The sequence below is a fragment of the Drosophila elegans genome, unplaced genomic scaffold (assembly GCF_018152505.1).
Source record: "Drosophila elegans isolate 14027-0461.03 unplaced genomic scaffold, ASM1815250v1 contig_133, whole genome shotgun sequence".
In the NCBI taxonomy this organism is placed as follows: Eukaryota; Metazoa; Arthropoda; class Insecta; order Diptera; family Drosophilidae; genus Drosophila; species Drosophila elegans.
The window spans coordinates 1,036,060-1,063,586 of NW_024545499.1; the positions used below are offsets into that span (position 1 = coordinate 1,036,060).

General features: G+C 42.2%; 2 protein-coding genes across 4 annotated transcripts; one reads left to right on the forward strand and one right to left on the reverse strand.

Moving 5' to 3' along the window:
* Nucleotides 1-560: 560 nt before the first annotated feature.
* LOC108145115 (mediator of RNA polymerase II transcription subunit 15) lies at nucleotides 561-16,210 on the forward strand. Of its 3 annotated transcripts, none has more exons than XM_017270325.2 (7): nucleotides 561-893; nucleotides 1,637-2,199; nucleotides 10,056-10,357; nucleotides 11,219-11,291; nucleotides 11,359-12,503; nucleotides 13,284-13,881; nucleotides 14,377-16,210. In XM_017270325.2, exons 2-7 carry the CDS (start codon nucleotides 2,067-2,069, stop codon nucleotides 14,541-14,543), a joined length of 2,418 nt encoding a protein of 805 aa, XP_017125814.2. In that variant the 5' UTR covers nucleotides 561-893; nucleotides 1,637-2,066; the 3' UTR covers nucleotides 14,544-16,210. The 3 variants fall into 3 exon arrangements, with proteins under 3 accessions (XP_017125814.2, XP_017125815.2, XP_017125813.2); XM_017270326.2 differs by having other exon boundaries at nucleotides 1,659-2,199; XM_017270324.2 differs by having other exon boundaries at nucleotides 561-2,199.
* Nucleotides 16,211-16,326: 116 nt separating this feature from the next.
* On the reverse strand, nucleotides 16,327-16,830 carry LOC108145057. The gene has a single exon (XM_017270237.1). The coding sequence runs from the start codon at nucleotides 16,799-16,801 to the stop codon at nucleotides 16,481-16,483; it is 321 nt and encodes a 106-aa protein (XP_017125726.1). The 5' UTR covers nucleotides 16,802-16,830; the 3' UTR covers nucleotides 16,327-16,480.
* Between the last annotated feature and the right edge of the window lie 10,697 nt (nucleotides 16,831-27,527).

A 27,527-nucleotide genomic window follows, 5' to 3' on the forward strand; every position in this document is an offset into this window, starting at 1 on the left:
CAGCTTATGCACATAGTCCACACCGAATACTTAAAACTAGCCTTATACCACCCCAGCATTGTGCTTTAATCTTTATTATCTTTAATTAAAGGAGAATAAACTTTCATCTTCAAAGTTATAAGTTATACGACTTTTCTCCGTGAAGTGGAAGTGGTGTAAGTGAAAAAGGGAGGGGATACTCTCCTCCGTTCTGGCACCCGATATTGTTTTGCATTATGCCGGGGGCGGAGGCAATGCAATTTCAGGTTGTGAATGCAGGCCAACAAGACCTAGAGGCGCTGCCATCAAAGTGGCGGCGAGGTAAATGCGATTTCCACCGAAAAGTCCAGGATAACGGCACATAACTGATTCACTTTAATGCAATTTGCATGAATCCGGCGGCTAACAGTCTGCTAACAGGACTCTGTTGCTCTCTCTCCTTCTGCTCTGCTGGTGCTGTGTTTATTGCGCACAGCTCATTCATAAAAGCGAAGAGAGCTGCTCGCGAGAGAGCGGAGCGGAGATTGAGTTGTTGCAATAAATACAAAGGACCCAGCATCCGCAGCAACAGTGGCGTCGAAGTGCTGGTCGCAGAGTGTCGTGTCGGAGGACTTAGTTGGCCCGATTCAGTTATCGCGTAGCCGCCGTGTGTGACGGACAGAAGCCGACGCCTGGACCCAAAGTGTTTCGGGCGCCAAGTGCATTCGATTAACATTAAATGTAATTAGAGACCCTCGATCTCACGCTCTCGCCGCTTCTATTAATTAAGTGCAAAACAAATAGAAAGTGAGCAGCGGCGACCAAACTAAAAGCCATTAAAGCGCCTGCGAATTATTTATGGCATTCCATATAAAACGAGCAGCAAGTGCAATTGGAATTCAATCAAGTTGAACGGAAATTGTCGCAAATTAAAAGTAAATTAAATATTTCCCCGGCCATTCGGACGGCCTTTATTAGAAGTTATGGCTGCCAGCCAGCTTTGTTGTTCCATCCATCAGTGTGTGTGACAGTCACGTGTGTGCGACTGTGTGTGCGGGACTGCCATTGCCGCTGGCATGGCGCTAATTTCTCACACTTCAAACGTGGCCGGGACTGGCAATGAATTTCCGCTCCAGCCTCCTGCGGATACTTCCATTTTCTTTTGCTTTGTTTTTCCAGCCCCCTCGCTCTGATTTCCCGTTGGCGCCCCTTCACCTGCTCGAGTGTTGTTGTTTTGTTAGCTAAGCTTAGCTTAGCTTTGCCCTCGCTTGAGCCATAAATTAAATAGATTGACGGTGCATTTACCCTGCCCATTGAGTAAACACTTGGACCAGGGAATGGGCACCTATCGGGGTCTCCATTCCATTCCTTTCCTTTCCATGCCATTCCATTCCATTCCTCCTGCGAGCCTTTATGATTAGTTAATGGGATTCAATTTCACTTGAAATTGGCCGCCACAGAACGTAGCAATCGCAGCTGCCGCAGTTTCCTTTCACTGATTACATAAGGCACGTTCTGGGGGAAACACTTGTTGGGTTTTGCCCGCCCAACCAGACACGTAGCCTCGCAGCAAGGAGTTGCCAAGGAGGAGCTGGGTGGCCGGGGAAAGTGAATCACAGTTGTGCCATTAGGAACTCGGCGAAATAAATTCAATATAAGCGGGGCCTAATGGCAGTAGTTGAGTTTCCATTTACATTCAGCCTCCATAAATTGGCATAGCTGCGAAAACCGTAGCACACTTAAGAGGGCCCACATTTAGCGGGCGGAGCATCAGCATCAGCATTGTAAATGCAGCATTTCACTCTCGAGTGGCGAGATGAAAAGGTACAAGTGTGCATTCTAAAAATAACAAACAACTCGACTGAGATAAAAACAGCAGCTGCGACTGAGGTACAAAGTGCTAACGTAAACACAGCCGGAGAAGGAGCGTAAACAAACATCGGAGCAGCCTGAAACGGCGAACAAACAGCGGCGAAGGTTGTCCTGTCGGGTCCTTGCCATTCTGCTGCTGTTAGAGTGTGTGTGTGTGCTTCTGTGTGTTTGGGCTAAAATCAAGAGTCAAAAGCAAGTGAAAAAATGTGCAAGTAATGTGCAGCGAGTAAAGTGCAATGCCATCCGTGAAATCCGCCGAAAGTGAGATTCTTCTTGGGATTATTAGGAGCGACAGCATGACAAACGGCAATTCCTTGAGGACCTCTCTTCTGCTGGCCACCATCCTGGGATTACTCTGCCGGACCAAGGGTGAGTCTGGAGTCACTTCATCTTCGGCTTAAGCAGCTCCATGCCGCTGATTGCTTTGCCTGAATTATGGAGCGGCAGACGGCATAAAAAGGGAGAATTCATTTTAAAGCCTTATTAAATCTGTATTACATAAATTACGGCAAGCGTTTCACTCTGAATTTTTATGAGCGTTTTACGCTTTCGCATTTTACATTTCACATTTTCCATTTGCCAGTCGCTTTTCGCCGGTCGCCGCTTTTATGTCATAATGAGTGCAGCCTTTTGATTTAATGACAACTGTTTGCCATAAAACAACATCCATATGCACATACAATGCGAGTGTGCTTGCTTTTATGTGGCCTGTGATTTATTTCACTTCTTATTTTTATGATAATTTATCAAATATGCATAATAAAATGCCAGCAACGCGACCATTTATGGCGTCTGGGAATTTTGCTGAAATTTCATATGTAAGGTGGCAACAGCTTGCCGATCAGATTCCGTACGCAGTATGCTTACAGTAAAGTGGACCTTGCCTTAAAGTCATTGGATATATAAATTTATAAACTGTGTACACCATAGGAAAATAGCTTGGAAGTTTTGCTAAAGGTCGGTTTATTTGGTCCAGTAGGAAACATAAATAAACGTTTAAGTGAATAACTTAACCTGGAGAACTTTGATTTGTATGCATTTATAATTTGATGAACATCGTCTGTATCGTCTATAATACATAATAATACATACATAGGTTTCTATAATATTTTTATACCCTTGCAGAGGGTATTATAATTTCAGTCAGAAGTTTGCAACGCAGTGAAGGAGACATCTCCGACCCTATAAAGTATATATATTCTTGATCAGCATCACTAGGCGAGTCGATCTAGCCATGTCCGTCTGTCCGTCTGTCCGTCCGTCTGTCCGTCCGTCTGTCCGTCTGTCCGTCTGTCCGTCCGTTTATATGCAAACTAGTCTCTCAGTTTTAAAGCTATCTGCATGAAACTTTCCCAAAAGTTGTCTTTCTATTGCAGGTAGTATATAAGTCGGAACGAGCCGGATCGGACGACTATAGCATATAGCTCCCATAGGAACAATCGGAAAAATAAATGAAAAAAAATTATAACTTTGCTGTTTTTTAATTTTTTGTTTAGTTCTTCGACATTTAGTAATGGTTAAATATTTCCGATTTACGGTTTAAATTTCATCAAAATCGGACGACTATAGCATATAGCTCCCATAGGAACAATCGGAAAAATAAATGAAAAAAATTATAACTTTGCTGTTTTTTAATTTTTTGTTTAGTTCTTCGACATTTAGTAATGGTTACATATTTCCGATTTACGGTTTAAATTTCATCAAAGTCGGACGACTATATCATATAGCTCCCATAGGAACAATCGGAAAAATAAATGAAAAAAAATTATAACTTTTCTGTTTTTTAATTTTTTGTTTAGTTCTTCAACATTTAGTGATGGTTAAATATTTCAGAATTATGGTTTAAATTTTATCAAAATCGGACGTCTATATCATATAGCTCCCTTAGAAATAATAAAAATATATAAAATAGCTATCAAATAATTGAGCTGCAAATCATCATAGCTTCAATGTTTTTAAACATATACGAAAGTAAATCATAATTTTAATGTTTTCAAAAAGGGTGCAAGGGTATATGAACTTCGGCTTGCCGAAGTTTGCTTTCTTTCTTGTTATGAATATATAACATATCAAGAGTCGATGCACATATATTGCCTGATTGTTTCTGTGATATTTTGAGCATTAACATCTATCTGTTTTTTTTTAATAAAAATTAAAACCATATTTGGATTTAAATTTTATGATGCAATTGTATTGTAGATATGTGCATGTGCATTCAAATGTATTAGAGAACAAATATAGCAATATAATACAAAAATACCTTAACGTAAAATTTAATTAAATTTATAACAAATTTAGAATGATTGGTTTTAATAACACAATAAAAGACCAGTTTTAAAAGAAGAACAAATATAAAAGTTAAAGCTTCACAGATTTAAGCCGGGCTTCTGTTGATAGACACTTGGGTGCTCTAAGCTCGCTATTATTACTTTCAAAACCCACCGTAAAAATTATAATTATGTTTTCCCCAAAAAATATTGAAAAACGAAAAAAAGTTGAGCTTACTTAGAAACATATATTTGTTGATTTTGTAAACAATTACTTAATAAAAAAACTTCGGTTATTTTGAAGGTATTTTTTTTTAAATACGTGAAAGGCCTGTTTTTATAGCCTTATTTAGGAATTGTTCATAAAATCCATGAGTTTTGCTTTTCAGGACAAACCGAATCTTAAAAACCTTTGCAGTCAATGGAGGAATCCGAAATGATATAAAACCATTGTGTTAGGCAAAAAAAATTAGATATGCGCATAATTCCTCAAAAACAACTAAAATAGTTTGTCCTATCATTCTTATACCTGTTTAAGATATAGTCCAATCCGCAAAGTTTTATGACCCTAGCATTTACTCTAATCAGCTTGAGACCATATAGTCAGTATGACATATATATTTCATCCTTAGGATATAGTCAACCGATTTTAATTTACCTCAAGTAACACTTTAAAAGTACTATAAAAACATATAAAAACACACCAAAAACAGTTTTTAAATAATAAAAAAGAACAGAAAGGAGGGCAACCTCGGCAAGCTCAAGCTTGCAGCTATACTAAAAACAAAAATTCTCTAAAAAATATAATTTATTTTTCATTTATTTTTTTACGCTTGCAGAGCTTATTATAATTTCGGTCAGAAGTTTTCAACGCAGTCAAGGTAACATTTCCGAACCTTTGGAGTATATATAAATTCTCGATCAGCATCCGTCCGTATGTCCGTCTGTCCGTCCGCGAGCAGAAGTATATAAGTCGGAACCCGGCGACTTATAGCACATAGCTCCAATAAGAACAATCGGAAAACTAGAAAACTAGATGCAAACTCCGGCAAGCCGAAGTTCATATACCCTTGCAGCTATTGCAAAAATTAAATATTACTAGCGTGAATGTCTAAAAGCATTGAAACTATGATGATTTGCAGCTCAATTATTTGAGTTCCTATGGCAGCTATATGATATCGTTTTCCGATTTTAATAAAATTAAAAGCGTAAAAAGTGCGTATGACCGTTTTTTCACACTTCATGAACGCTCGTTCATAATAATTTACCATCATTTTGGGGTTGGATTCCAAACGAACGAATTAGTTAGCTTGCAAAAAAAAAAAAATACATATTTTTCTTCCTCTTCCCCTTTGTTTCTCTTGTCTTTAAATTCATTGTGATTAGGTTATGTTAGCCCGGACGGCCCTCGAATAAGCCAATATGGCCCTTAGCTCTTCGGATGGTCAAGTATGAACCTAGCGAATGGTACGGGGTGTGTCGAAGTCGTTGTGGATCGAGGTGCTTTTGGCGAAGGCAAGTAATTTTCCCGGCATACTTCTGGAGGCTTCTTCTAGCGATGCCAGTACCGGGGAGCCCGGGTATCTTCTTTTTGCCCTTAAGAGAACTGGGCAGTTACAGATAAGATGTTCCAAGGACTCGCACGTCCCAGCGTTATCGCATTCCGTGCAACTGCCATTGTTGGTGATGCCTAGTTTGACTGCGTTTAGACAGTGACCTGTGAGAATTCCCATTAGTAGTATGCAGTCCTTCCTTGGTAGGTGCATTACTTAGTGACTAAGTTTCTTATTGCGCTCCTTGCATATGATTCTTGAGATTTTGCAGGTTTTGGTTATTAACCACCTGCTTTTGGTTAGCGCCTCTGCCCGTTTCTCTAGAGCGTTTTGGTTCGTTCTTGGGCAGATGGGCACGTCCTCTGTTCTGTCATTTGCCGGCACTACGCCGTCCTTTGCTAGTTCGTCCGCGGTCTCGTTGCCATTAATGCCTTGGTGACAGTAGATCCGCACTATCTTAGTTGTGTTAAAGATATCTAAGTCTTACCTGATAACCAGTACACTTTTGGAACAGATCATGGACGACTGCACGGATCTTATCGCTGCTTGTCTGTCCACAAATAAGTTGAGCACGTCATGTGGACCTTCTATGTTATGTGCGACCTCCGCTGCTTTCCTGATGGCAAAAACTTTTGCCTGGAATATGCTGCTTTGGGTCAGTAGCTTATAGGGTAATCTGATCTTGGAGACGTCGGCGTAAATATTTTTCCTGGATTCCTTTCCAATGTTTGGGGGATCATATAGTCGGTTGTTTTGACCAAGTCTCGGCCTATTGAATTGTGCCCGTATTCTTGCAGCGACATATTGCCTGCTGCAAGAAGGCGTTGAGCTGGCTTACCAGTGTTTGCATTAAATCAGGTCACATGCCCCACGTGCTGCTAATCATCTTCTTCTTTTTCACCCGTTCCTCTACATTGGATCTCCATGTCAGCTTGCTGTCTATTAATAGGCCGAGGTATTTGACCCGGGGTTTTGGGGTCAGCCTGGGGTCCATTTCGTCACCTTGTGTCTCTTACTGAGTCCTACCTTTCCTACCCAATCACATATCTCCCCGAGAGTTGATTACATTATGGAACTGAAGGCAAACTTTCGTCAAAATTGTGCCAATGTCGTCTGCATAGCCTGTTGTTTACGGGACTCTCCTGTCCAATCTCTTGATTAGGGGTGAGAGGACACCTCTGTGTGCCCCATTCTGATTGTACCCGTCTGCAAGGCTTCTTATCCAGAGGTTTATGGCGGGGTGCGTGTTGGTCGCTTGTTGAATGCGCACTCCTTTGGCATATTCCTTGCTGTAGAGTGCCTTTTCGATTGTAGCTACTAACCAGTTTAGTGCCGTCTGCACCAATTTCCCTTTGGTGTACTGGTGGCTGGGTGGCTGCACTTTCCTGCTTTCAGAAGGAATACAATCCATGAGGTCCGTCATTGGATAGAGATACAGCTCGTGTTCAGACATGCTGAGTAAATTGTGTAAAGCCATGGGGTGATCTCTTCCTTGGTCATCTGTACCGTGGTGCTTTTAGGTGCTTTCAACGCCGCAAAGGAGTCTATAGCCCATTGGATTCCTTCAGGGGATACTGGTTGGGGGTTGCTAAGTCTTGATGTGCATTAGCATCCGGAACTTCTGAGCATCCCGTAAAGTTAGCTTGCATTAGAGCTGTAAGGGCTTCTGTATTGTCCTCAGTCCACTGTCCGTCGTCACTTTTGAGCTGACTCTGTCCGGTAGGTTGCTTTGATAGCAGCTACCGCAGTCAAGCCGTTTCTGGGACCTTCTCGATGCTAAAGCAGAAGTTTATTCACAAGTTGCTTTGTGCCCCTTCAAACTTCCTTCTTATACTCCTTGAGCTGGATCTTGTACTCCTCGTTGATGGTCTCATCTTCTGCCTGTTTTGAATAATTCTCTCAGGTTGGTTCTTTGTAGTGATAGGTCCCGGTTCCACCATGGTGGCTTCCTCATTCTCGAGATTGGGCAGGATGCGTAATAGAGTGATAGAGTGCGGTTGTTACTGTGCCCGGGTGCGTCGCGAGTCTTGATCCTGTCAAAGTCGAACAGAATATATTTATGTTCTGAGAAAGATGGTCTCTCGAGAACTTTCCGTCCAGATACCAGAGTATTTTGTCCCGCTACAAGGGTTAGGGTGCACCTACCCTTCACGTTTGCTATCTCAAGGTTAGTTGATAGTATAAATTCTAAGAGTAACTCACCTCTTTCGTTGGGCTCCCCCAAACCTTATGGTATGCCTTGGCATCTGTGCCCACGAGAGGTTGCGGGTCTTTCGGGCTGGCCTCTACCAAGCTTTTAAGTTCCTCGGGTGGTGCTGGTCTGTCGTGCGCCATATAGCAGGAAGCTACCAGAAGGCGCTTCTCCTCGCTCTGTAGCATCACGACAGATAGGTCAACAGAGCTTTAATGAAACATAAGGTTATCGTGGATACCCTTCCGCACTAGATGGCGGTCCTGTTCCTGCTTACCGGTGGTGAGTAGAGTGGGTTGTGATTTGAGTCCGGCCACGAAATAGCCTATGGCGATCTATAGATCCTAGATCATAGCTATGTCTACGGATCCCGGATCCAAGGCAAAGAGGAGCTCCGCCGACGCGATCTTGCTCTTATGGAGACCGAGCTGCAGTACCTTTAGCGTCATGGGTACCTGGCTGTCCTCATCACGACGGGTTGAATATCACTGTCAGTTCACTGTCCTCCTCCTCATCCGAGTCGACCAGCTTCAGGTACTGGGTAGCCTCCATCACACTATTAAGGCCCAGGTCGTCCTCCACCTCGTCTGCCTGAAGTGTGTGGGAGTCCTCCTTGTCTCCGATGTGGCGCTTTTGAGGAGCAGGCAAACGCTACCCATGCCCCATGCCATCTTCCCGTACTTGGGGTTTAGAAGGTCCTCTGCCTCCTTGCAGATTTGGAGGACTGCACTCTTGCCAAACTTTTTTGGGTCATGGTCTCGCGATGTGCCTCCTTTGATCGCAATGGGGAAGAACATTTCATTTAATTCTCTGAAATTAGAATGAAAGGAAATACGATTTTGGTGAGTGAACTTTTACAAATGGAGAGCAAAAACAGGCGAACGTATTGTTCGTAAGCCAAGAAAAATGTTCTTGAACGATTTTTATCAAATTTAAACCGTAATTCTAAAATAATAAACTTTTTCTAAATACCGAAGAACGAGCAAAACAAAATGAAAATCGGCAAAGTTACAATATAACAAAGGAGTCCGATCCGGCTCGTTCCGAGTTATATACTACCTGCAATAGGAAGACAACTTTGAGGAGTGTTTTATGCAGATAACTTTAAAACTGCGAGACAAGTTTTCGTAGAAACGTAGTGATGCTAACCTAAGGTTGGAAATTTCTCCTTTACTGCTTTGCGTGCTTTTGACTGATATTATAATACCATCTGCCAGAGTATAAAATGCCAAAAGAATTGTAGCCAAATTTGTTGTTTTTGAATGGACTTAACGTACAGTTGTGTAACTATATAATTTGGGGTTTTTGTTTGTTGATTTGGTAAATTCTGGCTTTACTACTAGAAGTTTAAATTTAATGTTCAAGATGAATGAGATGCAAAATTTGTATAAATATTCTATTGGAATTTTAAAAAATTGTGAATTGTTTTAGCACATAGCATTAGCATATATTCAAATGTTATATATCTCGTATCAAAAAAATAGTAAAATTGATATGAATTTGTAGTAAGCTTACATATTAGAAGAGCTACATTAATTTTCCTTTATAAGGCAAAGCAAAACCTTTTCATATATTTGTTTAATTTCTAATTCAAATCATTTGAATCAAATGTAACTTAATGTTTTTTCGGACTCTACGAAAATAATTATATTGGGAAAGTTTGATGTTTGTTTTTCTTCGCAGTGAAAATGGGTACATGAAAAAAAAGTGCTTTCACCACCGAAAAATGTTTTCTTGATCAAAAGCTTTGCATTCTGGAATTTTTAACTTTTACTTCTTGAAACATAAATGGAGTTTTGTCGTTAAAGCTTCCTTAGTGCGTAAATGTTAAGTGTCTGTTTAAAAGCGATCGAGCTTTGTTGATTTTGAGTGTGAATTTGTTTGATTTTTGAAAAAGAACGTTTACAAATTGAGAGCAAAAACAGGCGAACGGATTGTTCGTTAATCAAGAAAAATGTTCTTTATTTTTTTGCGTTATTTTTTTCTGGGTGTACAACAGATAATACTTGTACTTATAGTTTTTTCCACGTACTATAAAATATGTATAATTTTGTATTTGTAACATTATTTTGTTTTTAAATATACGTTCTTTGATGCCTAAAAGTATAGGGTACCCTACAGCAAATACACATTTGGCTTTTTACTGACTTTGTCCGTATGTGAAAAGTCAAATCATCAGGGGCTTACTTTGCATTTGTTCTTGCCTTTCCGCAGCCTTGCCCTTTGAGTATGTAGATGAGCACGAGGACTTCAACTACGACCTGGACACGGCGCAATCCCAGGCCAAGTACGATGCCCGTCTGCTCTCCCAGCAGATGCTCAGCGACGCGGAGTTGCAGCGGCAGAGGCTGAGCGGCGCCCAGGACAACGCCTTGGACGCCGACTCGGCGAGAGCTCAAGGGATTGGAGCGGTATCCGACTCGGAAGCCGCTTCCGCGGCCCAGGAGGACCTGGAACCCCACAGCAGAGCCGCCGCGTGCTCCACCAACGGCCACACGTACACGCATGGACAGAAGGTAGGAAGGCGCCAGGGGCGATATTAAAAATCGGGTTTCCGTTCAGTCAAGCACACTGTGCCACATTAAAATCGTGTTGGCAAGTTCAACGAATTTTCAAAACATACAATTTTCCCACGTGATTGCTGGTAAAGAATAAAAACGTCTTACTACCTAATTTGAATTACATTATACGCAGTTTGGGTCCGGCTTTAGTCTTAACACGACATACTAAAGTTGAATGAAGGGTTTTCCTTAATTCTACTATTAAGGACCTAAGCATGGCTTTAACGGCGATCCTACGATATATAGGAGAACATTATTCCCTTACAATAACTTAAGTTCATGTAGACGGAAATAAAGTCTTTACTTGCACTTTCCAGCAGTCAACAGTTTGTGAAATAGTTTGAATATTTATTTGAGTTTCGGATTATCTCATATCTTTTTCTTAAATATGATGTATGTTCATTTATGGCCACCGAACAATACAATTTAGCACAGCCATTTGAACATCCACCTTCAACTGATGAGCATTCGTGGTAATTGAACAAAGGGATTGTAAAATTTGAAATTGTAGCTCGTTACGAAACATGGTACGATATGCACAGCAACCTACAGCCTGTCAGAGCAGACTTCCTGTTTCTTGGGCCAAGATGTAGCTCCTGCGCAGTCATTCATTATATCACAAAGCCCTCAAATCGGCTGGCATTGTGATTGATTATTTGGTTGTGGGTAAATGTACATATCCGCATGTGTATGCACATAAGCCGCAAAGCACCTGCCAACCGTCTACTGACCGAGCCCGGAACTCGGAGGAGGAACATTTAAATTGTGTGCTATATGCTATATGCTATATCCTTTCTACTTTCTGCCCGGTAACAGGTGCCCCGCCAGGATGCCTGCGAGGTGTGTCTCTGCATGGACGGCGAGATCTTCTGCTGGTGGGAGAAGTGCGGTTAGTTCTCCGTCGGCTTTTGCCGGCATGCATAATATAACGAGAAACTTTTGCCTTTTTCCCGCAGATAAGACCAATGTCAACAGGGCGAAGGCGGCAGCGCAGGCGATGTCGGGAGGCAGCCACAACGTTGGACTTGGACTTGGTGTTGGCGCAGGCGAAGGCAACGGCGAAGGCAACAGCGACAACGACGGCGATGGTGACTATTCAGATCCATATCGCTATGAGAGCACAACGGGAAAGTCAACAAAAGTGCATAAAGCGGCTAGGAAAGTTGGCAAGCGGCATAAGCATCACAAGAATCAAAAGAATTTTAATGACTACGAAGTTTACCACAGCCAGAGGCAGCAGCAACAGCAGCAGCAGCAGCCGGATTATAAAAAGTCCGTCATAAAGCAACAGCTCCAGATCCAGCAAAAACACAAGAGCGACGCTGGTGGCAACTACAATATAATCAAGCAACACAAACACGAGCAGCAACAGCAGCACAAGTTGCCGCAGCAGCATCAGCATCAGCAGCAGCAGCAGCAACAGCAGCAGCAGAATGTGGCAGCTTTGGCTGTTAATCAGGCGGCAAAGGCAACGCATTATCAGCAGCCAGCCTCAAGTCCGCCCCCGCAACATGGCCACCATCCGCACCAGCAACCGCATTCGTCCAGCAAAATCCTAAACTTCCCCGAAAACTTGCCAGCCCTGCTGTACTACGACTACAAGACCGAGGAGCACGAGCACCACCAGCACCAGCACCACCAGCAGCACTTGCTGCACGAAAAACAGCGTCTGCTGCAGCAGCAACAAGAGGCGTTGGCGCGACAAAAGGCCTCTGAGTCCGCATCGAGGGCTAGAGCTGGAGCTGGAGCAGCCGTTGAACTCGGCGCTGACTTGGCTGCTGATAAAAACTCTGATGAGGCGGAAACCGACAGCGATATTTTGCCAGAGCCTCCGACAAAGCAGCCCAAGGCAGCTGCCTCTGCCTCTGCCTCACAATGGCCAACCAGCAGCAGCAGCAGCACGGCCAAGGCGTTGATGACAACGACAGTCCGGGCAGTTGCCACAGTGGCATCCACGTCTGCAACGACGGCAAGAACAACGACAACAACAACGATTCCGACAACGACAACGACAACGAGGACAGCGACAGGAACAAATGGAATGGTGACAAGCACGCTGTCTGGTCCGGAGAAGTCCGGGCTCACAGTTGGAGCCACAAATGTGAGTTGGGTGGCTTGAGAAGGGTCCTTGCCTTTGGGTTTTTATACCCTTGCCGTAAGTTTGCAAAGTACTGCATAAAACATATTCGCCACAAAAAGTAAGCACTATGAAAACTAGCTTCATCTCTATAGAGACTTAAAATTAAAACAAAACATTTGTTTGCTTATATCCACAGTGTAGAGTTACTTATGTGAAAGGTACTTATGTGATAGTAAGTTCTATAACAACAGTAATACATTATAAAGATAAGCAATTATGTGTGAAAGGCACCTTAAAACTACAGCACTTTACTCCTGATTTATTTTAATAAATAGTGAGCTTTATAGTGCTACAGGGGTCTGTTGTATTTTAAATGATTTTGTGTACGTCTCTTAGATAAATGTATTTTGGCATTTGTACCCTGAAATCCCAAGGCTTAATTTAGCTGTCAAAGAAATATTTGGGCCATGTATCCTACTTTCGGTTGGTGACTGACAGTCAGCAATTGGTCCGCTTCTGTCAGAGTATTTACAAATTCGGTATCCAAAGCCTTCCCTTACATTTTGTGCATTTGGAGTGCGACCTCAAGAGCCTTTGCAAAGCTTACCCAATTAGGCTTTGGGGCACTGCCACTTCATTGGCTGCCTCAGCGAGCAGCTTGAACTTTACGCTTTTGGTGTGTCCAGTGAGCCTGAAATGCTTCCCGTAATGGGGTTTTTCATGCTCGAGCTGGTTTATTATTTACTATGCAGTCAAGTCGAATTAACAGTCTCTGTTTTATTTTCGCCTCGCCCCGGACAGCTGCAACATGATCGCAGTGGACCTGACAACGCCCCTGAGCCTGACGACGCCTTTCACCGCTGGCTGACATCCACCGAGCTGAATGCTGACAACACAAACTCGCTCGACGATAACTTGGAGCAGGAAACGCCGGCATCGACAATAATCGATGATGTTGGCACGGCGGCCAACAAGAGTGACAGGAGTAGCAGCAGCAGCAGCAGCAGCAGCAAAGACAATGGCAACGATGCCGTCTTCTTTCGCAGCTCGTACAACGATTACAGCAGTGAATTCAATGGGAGCGTTGTCAATATTGACATTACACTAACTGCAGTTGATGTGCATCCCCGTCGCCAAACGGATTTAATTGCAAATGGCAACAGAACGTCAGGCGTTAACGACAATGGCAACAGCAACAGAAACAGCAACAGCAACATCAACAGCAGCAACGATGGAACGGCAGGGAAAACAATGGACCCACAGGCAGACGGCAGCATGAGGAGCATCAGCAGCAGCAATCAGGATCAGCCTCAGCAGAGCCCTGTTGTTCCGCCGTACACGCTGACAACGATTATAACAACAACGCCACCGGCACCAGGGCGTATGTGCAATGTTTTGGGTAAGCAAGCAAGCCATCGACCCAGCGAAGGTCCACAGGGATTATTGCCACACAGAGAAACAAATGGTCTCAGGCATTCCGGGTCAAACCGCCATTTGTTCAAATTGCTTCCTTCATTGTCATACTTAAATATATATTTAAATAATAATAATCGCTTTTCACAAACTAATAACAAAAATGCAAGACTCTAGGCAATTATTGATTATACAAATCCCAATTGAGCCCTTTGATTTTGATTGGATTTTCGTTTATTGGGTTGTGATAAATAGAGTCTGGCTTAGAAAAGAAAGTTTTATACTATATTTTTTTATGTATTTAATCAAGTGTCTTATAATAACGAGTTTCTCCAAAGCTGAAAGAGCCAAATTTGTTTCTCAGTGTAACGAAATCAACCCTGCCTCGTCCCCTGTATTTTATTACTGCTCGTCACAATTGCTCACTTCCTAATCCCATTTAAACTGCAAATCGTACTTGGTTCCGTCCGTGTTGTTGCAGGCAAACTGTATAAAATTGGCGACGTTCTGCCACAGGATACGGGCAACTGTCTGCAGTGCATCTGCACGGACGCCGTGACACCCGACGAGATGCCGAGCGTCACCTGCAGTCCGCACAATTGCCCGCCGCTGGTTCTGCCGGATCTGTTCGACGCGACTGGTTACTGAGGTTACGGGTTTGTGCTGTAAGTTGGCGCGGACGGGGGGTGGTAGTGGTGGTGTCAGATGGTTGCTGCCAGGTGCCAGGTGCCACGCCCCTGCAGCGCATTTGGGCGGGAGGTGTGGGAGCTTGGAATGGATCGAATCGTGATTTAAATTTTGAAACCGAAGCCACAACTGCAGCAAGCCATAGCAAACGAATAGAACTCACACTCAGAGCCCAGAGCAAAACTCACTTTCATGTTGCATGTCAAGGTCTCAACAAACTCAATATAAATTGTATGGATTTCAGTGTAAAGCCCTCCCTATCACGAGTGCCCCGAGCACTCTCTAAAAACAAAAACCTATCAGCCAGCATATATTATATTCGTATAAAACTACATATATATATATATATTGATCTATACCGACCAGAGAAGAGAGAAGAAGGACGGATGTCGCAGTTCAGGCACAGTCTAGATTGTAAGCTGAATGTTTATGCATTTTATATGAATCCGAAGTCATCTCTCTCCACAACGTAGTTGATCGAAGCCCAACAAGAAACCATTAAATGTATACAGCAGTAGAAATCGTAATGAATTTATAGATGTACCACAACAAAAAAAATATATATATATATCAACATATAAATATATCTATCTATATCTATATCTATACCTCTATCTATACCTATGTGTGTATCGAGTTCAGTTGGATCAGTTTAAAGATTATTTCCCGACTGAGACAAAAGCGCGCAGAGTTTCCATACATTTAACAAAAGTAGGAAAAAACTTATACAAATATAGGCAACTAAATCTACGAAAAAAACTAAACAATGACAAATAATGAACAAACGTGTGTAATATTTTAATTTTGATATTAAAAACAAACAAAGTACTTCTCATTTGCATGCATGGACGTTATTGTTTCGCGCTTCTTTTAGAAATTTAACTATACGTAATCTGCGAATCGAAAAATGAAGTAGCGTGTATGGAGTTGTTTTAACAAAGCTGAACTTGGCAAAGAAAGACACCATATCGAGTAGTTATAACAATTTTAAGACATAACCCCTATTTGTATTTAATATATACTTAGAAACTCTCATAAAGATTCAGTGAATTCAAAATTTACAGCGACTTCCGAAAATGAATTTGTTTTGGTTTTTGGTGGCAAAGACAGCATTTATTTCAAAGCAAGTTTAGGCGTGATAAACATTGATTTATTCGGAAGGGGTTAAATTAAGTGAAACATACTTGAAAAGTAGAAAACAATTTCGATTATAAGGCAATTCAAAATAACTTCGAGCGAGTTTTTTTGTAAGCGAGTTCGAACAAAACTATAATGTCATATGAAACTATGAAATCAAAATGCAAAATATACGTACACACATACATATAAACCGAGCGTACACACAAGCAAACAAACATAAATATTTATTATTGATGTGCAAACAGAAGAGCATAATATAAATTCAAAGAGAAAATAGAACAAATTCTTCTTGGACGAGCGTATTTAAAATGTATACAAATATGCGTATTTATGTATGTGTAAAATAAATGTAACTACAACTCTCACTAATCTGCAAGCTCGCACTCAGATGCACGAGCATCTCTGTGTTTAAATGGAATTTGTGTTTGAAATCAAATGGAAATCAAATCGACATGAATAAACCGAAGCCCAACTAAGGCATTTCGAAACATTGCGTCTGTGTCCACTTTAATTCGGCCTATTGGGGAAAGGTAAGTTTGCCCATTAGTTAATATTTACTTTATTGTCTTTTTGGGCTTGTGTGTAATTTAATAACAGACTTAAATTTAAGAAGTATAAAATCATTTATATATTTCAATGTTAAATATGATGGTTGACACTGAAATGCGCCTTTTGACGCAGTATGAATTTACTTTCTCTCTGAGGTTTCAGCGTAATAAGGACTAAGGTTCAATGGAGCGAACCATTTTCACATCCGGCTATCCGCTCTCACTATCCGACTCGAAGCCCGAGTCCTCCGCCAGCTCCGCTGCGATCATGGCTTGGAACGCCCTTTGCAAGGCCACTGCCTCCCAATGGGCGGGATCAGGACCTGCGTGCGATTCTCTGGGTGCTCCAGCATTGTAGAGAAAGCCTGCGGGCGGCTGACTGCGACTGCGAAAGGATCTCAGCGACAGCTGATTGTCGCCGCCTCCGTCCATCGCAGGATGACTTTGCTGAGAGCGGCGAATGGCGATTGGAAAACAGCTTTTAGAACTGGGCTCTTTTGGAATTTTGATTGTGTGCCTTTCGGTGGGCATTCAAAATGTGTTTGAATATAACTCGGCCCCTTATGACAGGCCACACAAAGGCAATACGAATACGGAAATTGCCAGCGGCAGATTGGCTGTTTAATATTGTTAAATAAAGCGCATCGTGACGGCCCACTGCCTCCGTTCGCATAGAGGGTTTATTTGCTTTCCAAAGCCGACTGGGTGTGTGTGTGTGTGTGTGTGTATGCAGCGCAATCATCGCAGTGACAGCCGACCGCAGAGCACTTTCCATCTGTGTGTGTGTAACCGGAAGCGGAAGTCGCGTCCCGTCCCGTTCCGACCCGACCCGCTTCCTCGCATTACGCATACGCCCCGTTGTCTGACCGCATAAAGCCATTTGGCCATTTCGGGGACAAGCCCTAACCCACAGCCCACGCTGGGACAAAGTAGTCGGCCGCACAATACTTTGCTGTCAATTTGTGATAACGGCAGCTTTATTTGAAAATATGTGCGACTTTATTTGCCGGCTGCGCCGATCCGATTTTTGCTGCCACACAGGCAGGCTGACATCTGCTAGATGGTTTGATGGTCACCCCACAGTGGGCGGTGGTTTTGTGGGTGGTATGCCGATGGGACGTGTGAAATTGAATATTTACAAGAGCCCTTTCAGGTGGAAAGCGCTGCCAGTTAGAGGCAATGAATAGTTTGGCTTAAAGCGATTTGCGCAAACCGAGGACGACGCAAGGAAACCAACAACGGGCGGATTCGCATCCCATTTCAGCCCCAACCACACTGCGCGACCAGAGTTCATTTTCTGCGATATTATTTTTATGGCCAGCAGCAGTGCGGACCCCAAGGTCCCAGCTAATTAAATTTCCCATATATACGTGTGTTTGCGCACTCATATTTAAATTGGCTCCGCCCAAACGGCTGGATTCCGGACCCGGGAGTTGAGGAATGGAATGCACATTTTTAATTACGCTGCACATTTGCATTTGAATTGCGCATTTTACAGGCTGATAAGCCGAAATAAAGGCAACAGTTGTGCTGTGCTGTGCTGGGCCAAAGCCAAAGTCAAAGATATGTTGGCTTTAACCACGCCCCCATGCACTTGCACATTCGTGCGTATTTTTACAGATTTTCAGAATGTGTAATTTTCAAGTTGACAACTTTTGTCCCAAAGCAGTGACCTCGTTACAGCAGCGCAAGCACGGACCCACATAGCGTGGAATGTCGTATATATAGTATATAGTAGTTGGTATTGCATTAGAGCCTGTGCTCCTTCAGAACAGAATCGTCCCGCAGCCATAACCCCACACAGAAAGCCAAGCACAAAGGGTACCATTGGCGTGGGAGTGGGAGTGGGAGAAAGCCTTTCAATGAGATGCAAAAGAGAGAAAGTTGGAGAACAAAAGGCGCATGGCGCTTTTAAATTTAACTGCTTCAGCTACAGCTTCGATTCTGGGCGCTAATGGAAACATTGCATTTGTCCTTATGCCTTCTAGTCCTCATTCCCCCATCTCCATCGGAGCGATCGACCATGTTGCTAATGGCAATACATTCTCGAAGTTCAAGGATCCATTTCTTCCCATTCCGTCACTAACAAATGGCTGAAATTTAAAGTGGTTCAACAGCCTTTAGCCCAACCCTCTACCTGGGACTTTTTGCCTCTAAAACAACGAAACTAATCGCTTTGCCGCCCATCCTATTCCATGTTTTCCCACCAAACACATGCTGGCGGGGCTTGGGAAAAAGGCTTTTCCATCCGCCTACTGGCCCGTCATTTAAGCCATTTTTAATGACAGGCTGACGCCTGGCGCCTGACAACGGCTAATGATGGCGGCTAGCCAAAGTTTTGCGGCTTTTGCGGATTAAAATTGAAAACGCTTGCATTCATTAAATCTGCAAACGGGGAAAAAAAACTTAACTAGAACGTGACATCAGGCAGGTGACGCATTAATTAGAGTAGATATTCACACTGGCTCTCACACACGTGCCCACGAACGAAGTGAAAGTTTCCTCGGGCAGGCGGTTTAATTTCGCTAAGATGTGCCAGGCCACAATTTGGGTCAAAATGACTTAAGTTAAATTATTGCAAAATGCATTCCGCATCCTCTCTTGTGCTCCTCGGAATCCTGAAAGTGCGATAGGATGTATGTAATCAGGGCACGACTACGCTTATATGCATAGGTGTCCCTTAGGCGGGGCACTCAATCCCTTTGATAGTTCTCAATAGATTAAATTAATGTATTACATTATTCATTGAAAGGTTCGTTGACACACTTAAGCTTTGATCGTTAAGCTCCTTAGAGGCCGTCATATACACATATAAATCGTAATTGACGAATTGATTACATTGTGGGAGGGGGTGGCGGATGAGACTCGCAAAAAAGACGATCATGTTTTATATGGACTATATATACATACTATATGCATTTCAAATACATCCATTTCTACCATAATTGTATCTTATCTAAAGATACATTTCCGTGCGTTGCACAACACATCTACTGTAAGGCAGGAAGACCTTGGCGGTGTCATTTATTATCACCCAGTTAAACCCAAATTTTGCTGTTTTTAATATTAACTTTTTTCAGTATCCTTAACAACCGAATCGATCTGTTTCAAGATCTTGAAAACGATGCTAATGTGTTCTTCAAATCAAAAAAGTTTGTCGTAACGTTTTTTCTGCCTGTGCCGTTGAACTCGGATCCAGTCAAATCCAATGACATAGCGGAATGCTATGAGCCCCGTAGAACCGAGTTTTGAACAGTCAAACTAGCAAAAAGGACAAATTAAATATTAACGGATAAAGTAGTCCGTTTAACACTTTAGTTTGTTAAACTGAAAAAGCGCGTAATCCAAGTCTATGCAAATAGCTTAGCACAACTTTTCACAACTGTTCATAGAACATTTAACAGACTCTAACAGCTGAGGGTAACAACCAGCTCTTTTGCAGGCATTCATCATTCATTTTGCACCGGGTCTGGGCCCCAAACAAGAGTTTCACAAATGCTTTATGCCCCATTGTGTCCGTCGCCATACCCGCCCCAAAATTTTGGACCGGCTGATGTGTCTGTTACCTTAGGCCAGCCAGCCAGAAAGCAGTGGCAAATGGCAAATGGCTCCGTGATGAGCAGTTGATGGCCGTGACTGTGCCTTTGTACTGGGTCTTCTGAGTCTTCGAGTGACATCCGAGAGGTGAACATACAAATTAATCTTCATCTGGCAGCCACCGACCCACCGACGAACTGTGCCCCAGGCCTGCTCAAGTTTGCCATTTAAAAGCGGAAAAAAAGCGACCAAAATAGTTTCAGAGCAGTACAGTTCAAATTGGAAAGCTGCAGATATATTTTACGGAAAAAAAATCCATTTCCTCTGCTAAACAATTTTAAAAAAAGGCATTCCTTCAGAAGAGAGATTTAAAAAGTGGTTGCTAACGCCATCTGCCGGATGACCATGTCATTTTTGTACCCCGTACTCGTAGTACAAAGGGGTATGTTACATTTGTTCAAAAATATGTAATAGTTAGAAATATGCACCCTACAAACCATATATATTCTTGTTCTGGAACAATAGACAAGTCGATCTAGCCATGTCCGCCTGTTTGTCCGTCTTTCCGTTCGCCCACGTAACGCACATTTATTTCATAGTTTGGCCACGCCCACTTAGTCGGTCAATATCAGTCGACTCTTACATGAATTTAGCAAATCGCAAGTTATGAGCATTAATGTAATTTGTAAGGCTGATGGAAAATGCTTGTTTGGTCAAGTTCACCCATTCCAAGGGATTAAGGTTAATGATATAATATCTGAAAAAATCAGTTAAAAATTCTATAAGGCTTATTCCTTCTTCGAAACAGTTATGATTAGTCGAATCAATATAGATACGTCCTTTAAATAGCTGGCCATTTTAGGTTTGGGATAAACATAGTTTGAATCGACTTCTATTGCGACTTTAATTCCATTGCGCTAAGTGTAAGCCAACAACTGAATTTATATACGAAAATCCTTGGTGACTCGAGCAGTGCAAACAGTTCGTCGGTCACTGGCTTTGTGGACCTTTGTGTAATAACTCCGTTGAGGAATATCTTTCAGCTCGCTTCTTGTGTCTCCCCTCGGTTAGGAAACGCTGGGGCAAACAAATCTGGCCCGGCTTTCTCTTCAGTTCTAGTCACCCCAACGGGTATTTATCCAGCCAGGACAGTCACTTCTTCCACACTTTCCTTAATTACTGTCAGCAATTATGAACTGGTTTCATTGGCTGCTTCTGCCACTTTGCTACTGCTTATTGCATTCAGCTTCTGTTGTTGGAGCACACAAAATATTGTGGCTGATACGGCGAAAATGGTGATCTGTGAAACCAGTGATCTGTCAAGTGTTGCATTGTGTACCGACATTTTACAGAGTGTCAGCTCTTTTTGATTATTTTAGTTATAAGTAAAACTTTTATTTTTAATCATCAAAGGGGAGCGGTAATTTCGAACAATTTAATGTGAGTGGGCGGCTAATTCCATTGCGAAATGCACAAATTGTGTAATTTTCAAGTTAACAGCTCTTGACCTGGTTCGCTGCGCTTCTGTTGATTTGGTTCGCGGAATTTCGCTTGTTTTGTAGCAGCGCGCAAATATGCAAAAGCGCAATTGTGTGTTAAGTTGGCTTTGTTGCCGCGTGTGTGTGTTGGTGGGCCTGTGCACACTTTTAGGCTCAGAGGTAGTAGAAACATTTTATGCGACTGCCACAAGTTTGTTGGCGAAAGTTTAAGCCCGCAAAACTTTTAATACAGTGCCTACCGATTGTTCCCGAACAGGACCAGGACGCCAGTGGGCCGTCAGCCCACGGTTGCCAAGAACAGTAACAAGCTTTTAGCGAATATACACACATTAAGCCCTTTATTTTTCGGTCTGTCCTTTATGAAAGGGTTCGGGATGGGACCAGAAGTTGAACACATACTTTGGGAGCCGCCTCCTTTGGCCACCTTTCGCCACCTGGCCTCGTGGCTGTTGGTGTTTAACTAACAACAGCATGGGGTAGTGCAGCTCGAGTACAAATGAGGAAAATATGCTTCAATAACAAAACACTCAACACTTGGAAGCACAAAAAACAAGTGAGCAGGACGAGTGCTAAAAGGCACAACGACCGATTTACATAAGGACCCCAAACAGAGGCACACTCCAACCAACACACATTTATCCATCCGGAGAAATGCAAACACACCCGGGCAGACACTCACAAAAAACAAGCAACTATTGAAGCGAGCAACTTTTTGCCAACATTTGAAAAGCATTTTCCGATGCAAAGCCCAGCTTTGACTGGAAAATATTTATTAATATTTAACATCCCAACTAAAGCAAAATAAATGAAATTTTCCGAGATATGCAAACATAATAACTGTTGCAGCTGCGAAATGGTTAAAGTTCAACAAGGACCTGAGTGGACTTTCCTGTGTACCAGTTTTTTTTCGTTTTACTGATTTTTCGAGCTGCGCCTTGTGCCGTTCCTGACTTCAATATCCTGCAGACTAACCCGGCTGCAGGAAGCACTTTGTGGACGGGCAGAATGCCCCATGGAGCCCCGACTGGCGGCCACCAGTCACGGATTCTGGCTCTGCCAGCCCAGGTCCTTCCTGCCGGCCTCCTGCCACCATTGCATTAGGGTTGTCCAAGACAGAAAACAAATAAGTGCTAGGCGAAATAGTGACGTACTGAAAATCTGAAATAAATAAATTTGTTTACTTGTTACTTTAAGCTGGTTTCAGTTTTATAAAACATTAATGAACACCCAGAGAAAAAACATGGCAAGCCCAAACATTTTCACTTTGAAATAATTTTTCTGTAATGATTTAGATCTGAGGCGTGTTTCATTTTTATTTTTAAGTATGGTCAAATTTAGATTTAAGTCGAAAAAAATCAAATGAATAATTGTTCAGTTTACTTTAAGTATGCTTATATTTTGAAACACAATGTAACATTCAAACATTTTAATGTTTAATTGTAGTATGCCCTTTTTCTCTGGGTATTTTTATTATTTTATGAACGCAATAAATTCGGTAGCGTATAAATTAGATTAAGAAATGTTACAATTTTGTTCACCGAAAGTTTGAGTTTCCCCTTTTGTTTAAGGCAAAACATTTAATAATTACTTTTAGCCTGTTTATTTTTTATCAAACTCTCCATAAATTATTTAGTTGATATTCAGATGTACAAAATAATAATTACACGTTTCAAACTTAAGATATAAGACTAAGACTAAGAATAAGAATACATTTTGTTTTAAATAAATTGTTTTTAAATAATGCCAGTTTTTAAGAGTTTTACCATTTGTTTAAGACAAAAAAAGCATAGCTTATTTAGACGTATACATTTTGAACGGGACTTCAGCATTATAATTAGATGTGTCTTAAAGCAGCGTAATGACTATTATCAGTTTGAGTTTTTATTATTATTTTTAAGTCCTGGCACGTTGGGCCACCCTGCCCCGCGTTTCTTGCTCGACCGCTTGCCACAACGGCAAACAAAAGGGGCAGAGGACAGAATTTTGAGGACTGGGCTGTGGCGTGCATTATTGAGTATGAAGGGACCCACTGATTTTTTCGGCGACTTCCCTTGGCCACGCGATGGCAATGCGAAGCGCCTTGCAATGGCCATCAAACGCAGCGCTAAAAGCCGAACCAAACTCATTAGGCTTGCAACGCCGAGTGCTGGCCGTGCTCTAATTATGCCACCTCCACCTAATTCCCTCCCTCTGAGCTCGGTCGGTGTTCTGGCTTTCTGGTGTGGTGGTGTGGTGGTGTGGTGGGCTGCCTAAGGCAAACAATGAAAGGGGGCGTGGCAAAATCGGAGCAGGCATTTCCGCTGCTTGGACAATGGGAATGCGATCGGCTCCTTTGGCTTTTGACTTCACTTTTGTCCCATATAATGACCATAAAACGGGTTCATCGAAAGCGAAATGTTTTCTTGACCTTGGGCGGGCATTAAAAAGAAATAAATAATAAATCAACTCGGGCATGAAATATTCAATAACCTAAACCGACAAAGATTTACTGCTTAGCCGTTTATTTCTTGCGACCCAAAAATAAAAACCCGGACCGAGAAAAAACACTTTGTAAGCAATTTGTGCAGGAAAAAAGTTGGCTGGATCTGTTTTGAAAAGTGCCAACTAAACAAGAAGTCACTCAAGGTCCAGAAACACGTACGCCCACACTCACGCGTGCCAAACAAATTGAAAGAGTTGCCGAAGTTGATTGCTGGCTAAACGAAAAGGTTGCCTAAAGCCGGCCAAGTAGTCCTGGCCCGACTGGCTTTAGCCTGGCTTACAAGACGGCCCTTCGACGCTCTTCATAATTTGCCAAGACAACAGTCGTCGGACACTTGAGAGCTCCGCTGTGGCCACAAAGGAAAATATAAATTGTTTTTATTCCTGAGGCTCCTGTGCGACCGAGGAAATGAAATAATCAAAAGATAATGACACAAAGAGAAATTGGGGAAAAGTCATCACCGTCAGCCACGTGAAATAGCGAAAAGTTTACCTCATAACTGCTGTATATTTTCGAGATGCCAGATAAAGCGTATGCGGGCCAGGAACTTCCCGAGCCAGACACAATTTAGGCAATCTGTTCAGCGGGCGGGGATATCACTGCCAAAAAGACATTTAATACAGGCAAATAAATATGGCCAGCCATTCTCGTCTATGGTGTACACAAAGCGGAAACAGAAAAGGCTACAAGCCAGGATCCAGAAAAGGGGAGGAAGCAGTCAGTCGCAGGAAGTGGCTATGAGAAATTAGTGGAGTTTTGCCGCATAAATTGCTGCACATACAGATGCGAGAAAAACGCTTACATATATATATATATGTCGGGAAAGCAGTCCGGTTCACAATTATAGCAATTATGTTATGTGAATCAATATAGACTTTTACTAAACAGACAAACTTATTGGGACGGCAAGTATAAATTCCAGTTATAAACTTAATTTTGAACGGGAATTTAACATTCATTGAAGGCTTACCCTTGAGGTTTGCTGTGCTTAAGTTTACAATTGTCGAGTTCGGAATTCTAGGCAACTGCCTTAAATACTCATACGGCACTGTGGGCATGCTTGTGGGATGAAAATGGAAATAAAGCTTCGTGAGGAGTCATGCTCATAATTTTCCATAAGCAACATTTGCCATGATAACACGTAATATACATAATAACTATAGCTATGCGAGGCTTGGGGCAACTCCCCACCCCACCCGACCCCTCATGCATATTGATGGTCCGCCGAAAGTAGTTGCCTCAAAGATAATAAATAGATGCCAAACGCAGTGGCCAAAGTGGTTAACAGCGAGCGCTGAGCGCACTAAACACAGCTCTGTTAACTGAACGCGGGGCTGTGGGCCAAGTAAGTCGGAGCCAACTCAGGATAAGGCTGGATACTTGCAATTTACTGCAGGGCAGCCACAAGCCATGTTGCCTAGACGTTTCAGGATTTTGCCTCCGCCAAGGTTGTCAGCTCCATAAATCACAATCAAATTATAAGCTGATTATTCCGGGTCGAGATGCGTGAAATGGATTAATATACAGCGGTGGATCTAATAAATCAATGGCCAACAGCACCGAAAATTCAATGAGACTTGGGTAATTAAATTATGTGCCCTCCGGCACTTCTGGCCACAACACGATGTCCTTTGTTCAGCTATTTAAATGTGAAAATCTGCCGTCAATCTGCTAACGTGTTTGCAAAAAAAAATTATCAAATTATTTTTGCCCTGATTTCGGTGTGTGTGCGTTCGCTCAATCAATTATTCTGGCGATTTTGGGTATTTGCATGTGCAAATCTGATTTACACGCACAAATGAATATTAAATTGCTTGAATCAATTGAGTTCAAGTACACGCAGCCTGGCACACACAGGCACTGCACTCATTGTGAGTTTTCGTGTTGTGCGCAATCAATAATAACATAAATCGCGCAACGAGCGCAAAATGAAATTTCGACAAGCCCTCCCCCGTCGACCGTCCCCATTTCTATCTGTCTGCTCGATTTACCCACTTGAGATGTCCGTTACAACGACAGTCGTCTTTCGGCGAGGAGAGCGCCAAATGCTTTTCCCGGAAAACTCAGTCGCAGTCGAACCCATTTAATAAACTTTTAATAAATTGAATCCGATTCACGTACTTTTAAAAAGGTACGTAAATTAAAGGTTAGGAAAGTATCTTAACAAGAATTTTTTCAATTGATCCACTCAGAGTTGCATTTTCGTATATAAGTATTGTTATTTATTTATTCAAAATTGCCTTTGTTATGAATTTATTTAGCTCATGTCGTCTCCGGCGATGCTGTTTCCTCAACTCGTGCGCTGACATATATGGAATTCTTAAAAACAAACTTTATTGAATTTCGGATTAATTTTTTCAAACTTCAAAGTCAAGACTTTGTTGCTGATTGTCGTAAGGTTTTAATATGAGAAAAATCGCTTGTCTGGCGTTTATTAAATTTTGTTTGTGAGCAAAGCACAGCAAACTTTTGTGCTGTATGGCACACTGCATGTGCAGTTGACATCTTTATGTGAAAAGGGGGGGATGTGTTGCTGCTTTACCCGCCCGTTGACATTTTCCAAGAGCTGCGAGAATCGCACAACTTGAGCCATATTTATTCGTGAAACTACGTATATATATATTTGCAGCACGTTATGTGCCCAGTACTAACAACTTTAAATATTTAATGCCTTGATCAGTTATGCAGTTTGTACTCGTTGTGTGTGATTTTGAACACGTAATCATTGTAGTCTTTATGCGCTTTCTCAATTTGTTTTCAGTGGCCAAGTGACACCGATGTTTAAAATTCTGTTGGATACCCAAAAATTAATTTTATGAAGCAGTGCTTATTTTCCAGTACTAACAACTTTTAATATTTAATGCCCTATGCATTTTATACTCGTTGTGTGTGATTTTGAATATGTAATCACTGTAGTTAAGCAGTTCATTTTTCCAGTATTAACAATTTTAAATATTAAATGCCTTATGCAATTTAAACTCGACGTGTGTAATTTTTAATATGTAATCATTGTAGTCTTTATGCGCTTTCTCAATTTGTTTTCAGTGGCTAAGTGACACCCGTGTTTAAAATTCTATTGCATACCCAACGTATTAATTTTATTTAGAAGCGCTATTTTTCTTACCCACTCTTGAAAATCTGAAATATTAGCCCACCAATCGACAACCGTTGACGGAACGGCATCAATTTAGATAACTTTGCCGAAACATCGCGTCCTTAATTTACTCACTTTCAATACTTTGGCTAACAAATGGGTGCCAATTAATTACACATGTGGCTGGCTTGTATAGTGTGCTTTTGTCGGCCCTCCCAGGCTCATATATCAGCTGATAACTGGATGGGGCAGGCTGAGCCGTTTTCGGGGCAGCTCAGCCGTCAGCACGGCCATGAATACATTAAGTTGCTGCCGCGTCTAATTGCCTCCGTGTTTGCTGCTGTTGTTGTTGTTGTTCTGGCACCAGCCGTGTAACAGGTGCGCCCTGCCCCTCGCCAGCTATACCGCTTTGTTGTTGAAATGTATTTTAACCATAAATTAAACAACGGACCATAAAAACTTCCACAAACGGCGCTGCAAAGTGTTTGCAACCCGTTCTCCAGTTTGGTCCTGTTTTTTTTGCCACTGTGTTTGCCACTGCCAACTGCGAATGCCGAACAGCCAAAACTCATTTAAAATGTCCCACCCTGGAGCATAATTCATAAGCACGCCCCCCGCCCAACTGATGTCTTTTCGTGAAGCGTT